Source organism: Gobio gobio (assembly GCF_949357685.1).
Source record: "Gobio gobio genome assembly, chromosome: 18".
NCBI classification, from domain to species: Eukaryota; Metazoa; Chordata; class Actinopteri; order Cypriniformes; family Gobionidae; genus Gobio; species Gobio gobio.
The window spans coordinates 8,766,727-8,777,863 of NC_137111.1; the positions used below are offsets into that span (position 1 = coordinate 8,766,727).

The 11,137-nt window shown below is 41.6% G+C and overlaps 1 protein-coding gene across 1 annotated transcript; it reads right to left on the reverse strand.

Moving 5' to 3' along the window:
- Nucleotides 1–8,401: 8,401 nt before the first annotated feature.
- LOC307141985 (tubulin alpha-1B chain-like) lies at nt 8,402–10,796 on the reverse strand (the record flags this gene model as incomplete). Its single annotated transcript, XM_079842491.1, has 3 exons — nt 10,580–10,796; nt 10,329–10,477; nt 8,402–9,379 (listed from the first exon to the last, which is right to left on the reverse strand). Exons 1-3 carry the CDS (start codon nt 10,755–10,757, stop codon nt 8,402–8,404), a joined length of 1,305 nt encoding a protein of 434 aa, XP_079698617.1. The 5' UTR covers nt 10,758–10,796.
- Nucleotides 10,797–11,137: the final 341 nt, after the last annotated feature.

Here is an 11,137-nt window from a genome sequence, read left to right on the forward strand (position 1 = left end):
TTTGTTACCTGTTTTTTGGGACCCTAATGGTTCCTTGTTAAGAATTTTTGACATTGCCGAGGTCAACTAATGTTCCATGGGGTTCAATACTTTTACTTTTACTTAATTACATTTTTTAAGAATTTTTTTTTACTTTTTACTCCTTACAATTTTATTTGGAGATCACTTCATTCTATTTTCCCTTGCTATTACCAAACCAAATGAATTGCGCTGATGCCCAATTTTATTTAAATGTTTAATTTAAATGTATTTATTCTGCCAATGAAATTAATTTTCACATTCCATGAAATTGATCAGACATGTTAATTGGTCCTTTGGGAGTGACGTCATGTCGCATCAATTACCACAATGCAGCACCTTGACCTGGGCTGCATTTCCCAAAACCGTAAGTCTAATTTGATCGTAGAGACCATTGGTGGCAATTGTTCTACGATCAACTTAAGCTTACGATGGATTTGGGAAACGCAGCCCTGGAAATTAGAGTGAGAGGCTTTTCAGCACTGCAAGTTAGCTTTTCAGCCCTAAAAGACGCTTGACACTCACAATTTTGAAAATCAGCTTCTGCTTAAAAGGATAATTCACCCAAAAATGAAAATGTGATGTTTATCTGCTTACATGTAGGTGTCTTTGTTTCTTCAGTAGAACACAAATTAAGATTTTTAACTCCAACCGTTGCAGTCTATCAGTTGTATAATGCATGTCAATGGTACATGAGTAAAAAAAACCTGCACAGACAAATCCATATTACTCTCCGCAGCTCGTGACGACACTGATGTCCTAAGACATGAAACGATCGGTTTGTGCTAGAAACCGAACAGCATTTATACAACCCCAAATCAGAAAAAGTTGGGACAGTATGGAAAACGCCAAAAAAAAAAAAAAAAAGGAGTGATTTCTAATTTTACTTTGACTTGTATTTCATTGCAGACAATATGAACACAAAATATTTCATGTTTTGTCTGGTCAACTTCATGTCATTTGTAAATATGCATCCTTTCCTGTCATTCAGACCTGCAACACATTTCAAAAAAAGTTGGGACAGGAGCAATTTAGGGCTAGTAATGAGGTAAAATGGTTAAATAATGATGTGATTTGAAACAGGTGATGTCAACAGGTGATTGTAATTATGATTTGGTACAAAAGCAGCATCCAAGAAAGGTCTAATCCTTTAGGAGCAAAGATGGGCCGAGGATCGCCAGTTTGCCAACAAATACGTGAGAAAATTATTGAAATGTTTAAAAGCAATGTTCCTCAAAGAAAGATAGGAAGAGATTTGGATATTTCACATTCAACAGTGCATAACATAATTAAAAGATTCAAGGAATCTGGAGGAATTTCAGTGCGTAAAGGACAAGGGCGCAAGCCTAAGCTGAACAACCGTGATCTCCGATCCCTCAGGCGGCACTGCATCAAAAATTGTCATTCATCTATAAGCGATATCACCACTCAGGACTAGGGCTGAACGATTTTGGAAAAAAATCTAATTGCGATTTTTTTAAACAATATTGCGATTGCGATTTAATATGCGATTATTTTTTAAACTCTTTATCTTCTGTATTATTCAACAACATCATTGTATAGTAATGGTGGAAATCTTTAATTGGTACCTCACAATCCAATTCCGATTCTGGGAGTCACGATCCGATTCCAAAACAATTCTTGAACTTTTTCCTTTTTAAGTTTTTAAGAAATTAATAAGATTAATATTAATAATTAATATGTTTTTTATTATGATATATGTAATTATAAGCTTTTTAAAATAACTACGCATTATAACATTTTAATTAAAACAATTGCATGTTAATAATTTTAAATATATAAACTAATATAGCTGCAAAACATAAAGTAGTAAATCATAAAGAGAAACAAAAAAACATATTACAAGCAATGAACAAAGAGTGCTTTCAGTATTTAAGAGTGTCTGAACTGTGAGTGATTTTTCTCTTTCTCAGCTTTACTGTTGTTTGATTATTAATCATGACATCATAGACAGCGGGAGACCTGCATTCACACTAATGCACAGATCTCTTTTGAAATAGAAGATGTTTTTGCCATGTCGGTTTAATTCATTAAACATTACTGATGGTGTTTACATTAATTTTGCGTCATAAAAGCATTTTGAGACGCGCACAGACGCGTGCTCGCAAGCACTCTTCACAATGCGCCGCGTGAACATTTGAAATGGAAAACCTTCTTTCAGTGAGTTTCTAACGACATGAATGAAGCCTTCGTTGAGCATTTGTAAGGAAAATACCGGCGGGCGAGAACACACACTGTAAGCGTGACACCAAGAAAAGTTTCTCACAGCGCTTATCCAGTGCAAAGAAGCCTGCGAATGTCATTGCAATTCGCGCCGTCGACCTTTCCGAACGTTATGAAATATTATTTTATGGTTCGTGCGTGATTGTGTGTATGTGTGTGTGTGTGTGTGAGAGAGAGATATAATGGAAGCAATATTAGATAGATCAAACACAAACAGTTTTTTTTTTTCCCTTTTAGGCCAGGCATATGATATGTGTAACGTGCCAAGTTGATGCTTCTTCTGCAGACTTTACTCTCGCGTGTCACGTGACCAGACTGTAATCGCAGCCTTTGCGGTTAGGAAATCGCGTTATATCATATCGCGATATTATCGCAAATGCAATTAATCGTTCAGCCCTACTCAGGACTACTTTGGCAAACCTTTGTCAAGTACCACAATACGTAGTTACATCCACAAATGCCAGTTAAAACTGTACTGTGCCAAAAGGAAGCCCTATGTTAACAGTGTCCAGAAGCGCCGTCGACTTCTCTGGGCTCGGAGGCATCTGGGATGGACCATCACACAGTGGAAACGTGTACTGTGGTCAGATGAATCAGTATTTGAGGTATTTTTTGGGAGGAATGGACGCCGTGTGCTCCGGACCAAAGAAGAAAAGGATCATCCAGACTCTTACCAGCAACAAGTCCAAAAGCCAGGGTCTGTCATGGTATGGGGTTGTGTCAGTGCTCTTGGCAAAGGTAACTTGCACTTCTGTGAAGGCACCATTAATGCTGAAAAGTACATAGAGATATTGGAGCATAATATGCTGCCTTCAAGAAGACATCTTTTCCAGGGACGTCCATGCATATTTCAACAAGACAATGCAAAACCACATTCTGAACACATTACAAAGTCCTGGCTGCGGAGGAAGAGGGTACGGGTACTTGACTGGGCTGCCTGCAGTCCCGACCTGTCTCCAATAGAGAATGTGTGGCGCATTTTGAAGTGCAAAATGCGACAACGAAAACCCCGTACTGTTGCCCACCTTAAGACTTGTTTGCAGGAAGAATGGGACAAAATTACACCTGAAACACTTCATCACTTGGTGTCTTCAGTCCCTAAACGTCTTTTAAGTGTTGTGAAAAGGAATGGCAACATTACAACGTGGTAAATGCTTTACTGTCCCAACTTTGAAATGTGTTGCAGGTCTGAATGACAGGAAAGGATGCATATTTACAAATGACATGAAGTTGACCAGACAAAACATGAAATATTTTGTGCACATATTGTCTGCAATGAAATATAAGTCAAAGTAAATGTAGAAATCTCTTCTCTTTTTTTTTATTTGCGTTTTCCATACTGTCCCAACTTTTTCTAATTTGGGGTTGTATAATATTTTTACCTAAAAAACGATCTATGTCCGACACCCGTTCAGCGCACCGGTAAGTGTGGTCAATGTACATAATAATAATAATAATTTGTTACATTTATATAGTGCTTTTTTGGGTATTCAAATCGCTTTATATATAGAAGGGGGAAATCTCCCGAACAAACACCAATGTGCAGCATCCAAATTGTGCAAGAACGCCCACCACACACCAGCTTATGTGATGAAGCCAATCGGTATATGGGGATGATTAGGAGGCCATAATGGACAGAGGCCAATTTGGCCAGGATGCCGGGGTTTAGAGGTCTTCACGGAGCCCCCGAGACCCGTGGACCCGGGACCCGACCCGGGACCCGTACGGGTTCGGGTCTATATTTTAAATGATCAGCCGGGTCCGGGTCGGGTCCCAATCTATTACTACGGGTCCCGGGTCTGTTTAACATTGTGTGCAATACCCGAGTCGATCCGGACTCGGAGAACACCTGCCCGTGATCAGAGTCAGTCAGCACTGCTTGTGTGTTTTTTGTAACTTGCAACTGTAAAATTAGGATAAGAAAAGTGTGAGCCGGGAAATAAGGTTTAAAAAAAAGAAAGAAGAAAAACACGAGCGCTCTCTCTCTCTCTCTCTCTCTCTCTCTCTCTCTCTCTCTCTCTCGCTCGCTCGCTCGCTCTCTCTGCAAGCGCACGGTAATAATAATGGTTACCTTCATGAGTGATGTGTGAAAAAAGCTAAAAAACAACGAATATAAAGAAGTTAAACCCACGGCACCTCTTCTGTCCGGGCATCCTTCATGCATATTGTGGACAAACATGAGAAAAAAGTAAGTGCTGTCTACGTGTGACGCACTGTTGAAGTTTGATTTGAAATTATATTTAAATAATATATTTAAAATTAGCAACAAAATCTCAGTTGAACTGTCACAAATGTTTTCTATGATGCTCAAATTGCGTAAAAAAGCTCATATTTCAGGTTGCTCCAGCCACCGCGCATGTGCGCAGTATCAAGCGTGTGTCATTTCTATGGCAACCCGAGCTTCCGCTGTGATTGACTTTAATAATAATATGAATGAACCGTCTTATTTCTTAAAGTTTTGGTGGTCAGGCTCGCTCACAGAGATTATAGCAAATAAATAATGCGGACGTCAGCGGCCACCGAACGAGCAATCGCTATTATAGTTCAAAAAGGCAAACAGTCAAAGTTATTATGCGAGTTAACTCGAGTCGAAATGCAAATCTGCAAAGACGCATTTGTCATCCGTCACCGTGACATAAAGTGGACTTTTAAAGCTGAAATGATGAGTGAATTAAGCATGCTTGGAATAACAAGAGAGGAATAACATGGATTTAACTTTTTGGCAAGGATGTAATGCATCACAAGTAACGTTACAAGGAAGGGAGACGACGGCTAGGTAAGACAAAAAGTTATATTTTTCATAACTTGTTTATTGACTTGTTAATATCAGTTATTGTGGAATATGTGACAAACGGGTCCAGTCGGGTCTGTGTCTTCACGCCGGGTTCGGTTCCAGCTTTTAAATAATAGACGGGTCCAGGTCGGTTCCGGGTACTACGTTTTTGGCATTTCTCGGATCTTCACGGGTCCGGGTCCAGCTTTTGAAATAATAGACGGGTCCGGGTCGGTTCCGTTAAGCACATTACGGGTCTCTTCGGGTTCGGGTATGAATTTTTGGACCCGTGAAGACCTCTACCGGGGTTACACCCCTACTCTTTTTCCGAAGGACATCCTAGGATTTTTTTTAAGACCACAGAGAGTCAGGACCTCGGTTTAACGTCTCATCTGAAGGATGTGCTCTTTGACAGTATATGGTGAGCACCCCATGCTGGCCTCACTAACACATCTACCAGCAGACATCTGGTTTTCCCAGGAGGTCTCCCATCCGGGTACTGACCATGCTCAGCCCTGCTTAGCTTCAGTGGGAAACAAGTCTTGGGCAAAAGTGTGATATGGCTGCTGGCAAATGATCAGACAGAGTGCCGGAAGTGATCTCTCGCACGTATCTCTACGCCAGATTGTGTACATTGACCTCACTTACCGGAATTTATGGCGCGCTGAACGGGTGTCGGTCATAGAACGTATTCGAGGTAAAACATTTTTAGAAATACTGTTCGGTTTCTAGCACAAACCAATCGTTTCGTGTCTTAGGACATCAATGTGTCGTCACGAGCTGTGGGGTTTAATATGGATGTGTCTGTGCATGTCTTTTTTTACTCTCATAGATTTTGTTTCCATTCACATGCATTATACGACTGACAGACTGCAACTGTTGGAGTTAAAAATCTTCATTTGTGTTCTATTGAAGAAACAAAGACACCTACATCTTGGATGCCCTGGAGATAAGCAGATAAACATAAAATTTCAATTTTTGGGTGAACTATCCCTTTAAGTTAAATCCGGGGTTTTACAACTTTGAGTAGCATGTTGCATACTGGTATTCTTATAGTTTGACCCATTAAATTCCATTAAATTCAAACAGTTCTAAAGCAGGATAAAACCTTGTATGTGGTTCATTCACTTCATGTTTTTAGAGATTAAAAGCTTAAAGAAGAATCTCTACTTTTCATTCTTGCTGCTACTTTTAGTCTACTTTTACTTTTTTAATACTCAAGTACAATTTTAATGTGGTACTTTTTTACTTTTACTCAAGTATGATTCTGGCCAGATACTTTTAATTGAGTAAAAATTAAATTCAGTACTTTCACTTGAGTAACATTTTTGAGTACTTTTTACACCTCTGTTGTCTTCTGAGGCAAAGAGATTGACCTCTGCTACGCCAAAGACGCTCCAAATTAGCTGAACCGTTTGTGGGTGAGGAGACCACTCCCCTGGGGGAATGTTGTCTCTGGATAACATATCCAGACCACGGTTCAGAATGCCTGGCATATGCGCACCCTTAGTGAGTCCATAAAAGGATGCGTTTGGCCATAGTGTGCAGGTTGGTTAACCTGAGTCCACCCTTGCGATTTATATAGGATATCACTGACATGTTGTCCTTTCGGCCCAGGACGTGGTGACCCTTTATGTATGGGAGGAAAGCTTTTAGCGACAGATCGACCGCTCTCATCTCTAGCCCTTTTATGTGCAGCCATCTCTCCGAATATGAACAAAGGTCGGAGATGGGTCTGCCTCTGTGCAGGGCACCCCAACATAGGTTGGATGCATCTGTCGAGATCACTTTCCATTTCGAGACCATGTCCATACTCACGCCAGACTGGTTCCAGTCGGCTGCTTTCCAAGGAGCCATGGCTTTGATACAGCCGTGGTTCACTTTGATGCGCAAGTGGCCTGACCGCCATGCGCGAGCCTGGGACACGAGGCTTTAACCAGAACTGATGAGGCCTAACATCATCTGAAAACGTTTGAGAGGAGTGTAAGTGCCAGCCTATGACTGTTCCCAGAAAATAAATATTCTGGTTGGGAACTCTTGGCAGTGTTGATACTGAGTCCAGACATTCTAGATAGCTGAGGACCCAGGACCTGTGAGTTATCAACTGCGCCTCTGATTGAGCTATAATGAGCCAAACGTCGAGGTAGTTCAGTGCTTACACTCCCCGTAGCCTCAGGGGGACGAGGGCCGCATCCATGCACTTTCCAAAATGTACGGGGTGCCAGGGATAGACCGAATAGTAGGACTGTGTATTGATAAGCCTGGTACTGCTACTATTATTGAAAGCGAATCTCAAGAATGACCTGTGGCGGGGTGCTGTCTGAATGTGAAAGTAAGCATCTTTCAGACCCACTGTGAAAAACCAGTCCTCTGGTCAAATTTGCGAGAGGATTTGTTTCATTGTCAACATTCTGAACGAGCACGTCATAAGCACTTTGTTCAGATGTCTGATATCTAGTACGGGTCTGAGACCGCCATCCTTCCTTCTTTGGAACGAAGAAGCAACTGTAAAAGCCCGACTCACTTATTTCTAAGGGGACAGTTTCCACAATACATTTATAAATATACATTCTAAATTAATGAAACAAAACACCTTGTAATCACTGTTGACTTTGCCTACATGGAACGATCACAAGTTATTTTGGCAAAACATGAAACCAAATTCAAGGTTATTTTTGGCTAGAAGTCAGTTAGTCATTGCCAGACTATATCAAGTCTATAGTTAGAGACAGTGAAATGGCTATTGCTTGTTGGGAAGCCAGGCCTTAAGGCCTCAAGTGGTATTGGAATAGAGTTGGTATGCAAGGAGTAATTTGCTGTAAGGTACCTGTACTGCTACTTATGGTCTTCAGGTACTCTTGACACCTCTGTAAACACTTAATGTGAAGCAGATTTACTGTAGCAGTTCCACTCAGTGTGAGATGAACTAGAGTCAAACGTTTGGTTTCAGCACTTGGCTACTCTTGCCATTTGTGGAATTATGGACTAAATGTTTCAAGATTGCCCCTGACATGATAATGCAGTACAGCATGAGCCATTTAGTGTTCTTGGCCCCTGCTAGTATCCAGGAAGTTTAAGGTAGATAAATTAGACCACTTTTTTAATTGGTTCATGGCTTACAAAGAGGCTGTTTGAAGCCGTGAGCAAGTGATGTTACTACATTTAAACAAAACCGATCTTAAATGGGTGATGAACCCCTCACAACTCTGAAACGTGATGTCTGCTGAACTGTGGCTCAATTATTTTCCCTAAATGCCCAAGGGCACAACCCCCTTGGAGCAAGTTCATGAAGGCAAAAGTAGTCATAGAACCAACTAGTTTTTAAATGCTCAAGTTTATTTACTCAAAGTACAAGTACATTTAACATCAATATTCTTCATCCTCCTCGCCATAGTCCTCTGTGGAATCAGCGCCAACCTCCTCATAGTCTTTCTCCAGGGCAGCCATGTCTTCCCGCGCCTCCGAGAACTCCCCTTCCTCCATCCCTTCACCCACATACCAGTGAACAAAAGCCCTCTTTGCGTACATCAGATCAAACTTGTGGTCCAGGCGGCTCCATGCCTCTGCGATGGCAGTGGTGTTGCTTAGCATGCAGACAGCTCTCTGCACTTTGGCCAGATCCCCACCTGGCACGACGGTGGGCGGCTGGTAGTTGATTCCGACCTTAAACCCTGTGGGACACCAGTCTACAAACTGGATGGAGCGTCGCGTCTTGATGTTGGCTATGGCAGCGTTAACATCTTTTGGAACTACATCACCACGGTACAGCAAGCAGCAGGCCATGTATTTTCCAAGGCGAGGGTCACACTTCACCATCTGGTGTGCTGGCTCGAAGCAGGCATTGGTGATCTCCGGTACGGAGAGCTGCTCATGGTAGGCCTTTTCGGCCGAAATGATAGGGGAGTAAGTGACCAGTGGAAAGTGAATGCGAGGGTACGGGACCAGGTTGGTCTGGAACTCTGTGAGGTCGACGTTTAGGGCGCCGTCGAAGCGCAGTGATGCCGTAATGGAGGACACAATTTGAGCGATGAGCCGATTCAGGTTAGTGTAGGAGGGACGCTCGATATCAAGGTTTCGCTTGCAGATGTCAAAGATGGCTTCGTTATCCACCATGAAGGAGCAGTCCGAGTGCTCGAGAGTGGTGTGGGTCGTAAGGATCGAGTTGTAGGGCTCAACCACAGCCGTGCTGACTTGCGGGGCAGGATACACAGAGAACTCCAACTTGGACTTTTTACCGTAATCTACAGACAGTCGCTCCATCAGCAAAGATGTGAAACCAGAGCCTGTTCCACCACCAAAACTGTGAAAGATCAGGAACCCCTGCAGACCGGTGCACTGATCCGCCTAGAGTAATCAGAGACAAAAGGTAGAGATGGGTTTTCAAATACCTGCAGTATTCCTTGCTTTTAAACATCACCACACTTAAAGGGATAGTTCACCCAAAAATGAAAAATCTGTCACCCTCATGTGGTTCCAAATCCATTCGTTCATCTTCGGAACACAAATGAAGTTATTTTTTTTATGAAATCTGAGAGTTCTCTCCATTAACAGCTACACAACTACCACTTGACCCTTCAAAAAGTTCATAAAGAGAATGTAAAACTAATCTATAGAAATGGAGCGGTTTAGTCCAAATTCTGAAGAGATCAAAATCGCTTTGTATGATGAACAGATTTAAATTTAGACTTATTCCTGTTTCAACCTTGGTCAGTGATCAAACGCAACCGAACATGCTTGACATGCGAGAACAAACCTCTTGAGGAAGCTCAAACATGTCGTTTAACACGAGAAAAAACCTCATTGGTTCTTGAGGAAGCGAAACATGAGAATGAACCTCATTGGCGAACAAGTTTGAACTTCCGTTTACCATATCTGATGTGTGAGTTGATGAATGTTTATATGAATTAAAGCCTAAAATTCAAGTTGTCCTTATAAAACAATCATGTCAACTTGGACTAAACGGTAGTTGCGAAGCGGCCAGCAAAGGGACAGAACGCTCAGATTTAATCAAAAACATCTTCATTTTTGTTCCGAAGATAAACAAAAGCCTTATGGGTTTGGAAAGACATGGAGTGTAAATAATGACGGTTTTCATTACCTGTCCATTCCAAAATATGCACAATAAAGGCCACAGAAAAAAAACATTTTGGGTTCCCAAAACATTTCAGGGAGTAGTTCTTAAATCCATTTTTTTTATTCTAAGTGTGAAGAATATTTTATCTAAAGAATCTTTTTTGCAATGGCATGAGGGCCTATGGACATTAGTTTCTACAGTTCCATGAAACAAACTCACCATTTTGCGCATCCGGTCGAGCACAGAGTCTACGATCTCCTTACCAATGGTATAGTGACCACGAGCATAATTATTGGCCGCATCCTCCTTGCCACTGATGAGCTGCTCAGGGTGGTAAAGCTGTCGATAGGGTCCGTTACGGATCTCATCTGCATTTCAAACAAAATAGATGAGGATATAAAGCCAATGGACATACAGCAACAAGAGTTGAATACGAATAAGATAAAAGCTTGAATGGAGTTCAGGCTCACCAACAACTGTTGGCTCCAGATCAATGAAGACTGCACGAGGAACGTACTTCCCAGCACCAGTTTCACTGAAGAAAGTGCCAAAAGAGGAGTCTACCACTGAGCTGCCATCTTTAACAATGGTCCCATCTGGCTGGAAGCCGTGCTCCAAACAATATAACTCCCAGCATGAGTTACCCATCTGGACACCTGCTTGACCAATATGTACGGAAATACACTCCCTCTGGTTTGACCAAAACAAACAAACACAGTCACAACTTGAAGCTGTTATGCAGAAAAACAATACAGTAAAAATAACAATAATCTCACCATGGTGCTTGAGTATCACAGCAAGTAAGAATTAAACCAGAGCCTTTAAACCCTGCAAACATAAAACACACTCTTAACACAAACTAAGCTCCTGGAAATCATTAACTGTTGACGTCCTAAAAGAAACCACCTCACCTCCACAGCAAAACCAAACCACACACCTGATCTTCATTTATATTAGTGTCAAATTAGGGCGTGGCTCTTAATTAAACCTGTAATACTGCTAGCAAAGGTAATTATCCCTGCAGATTC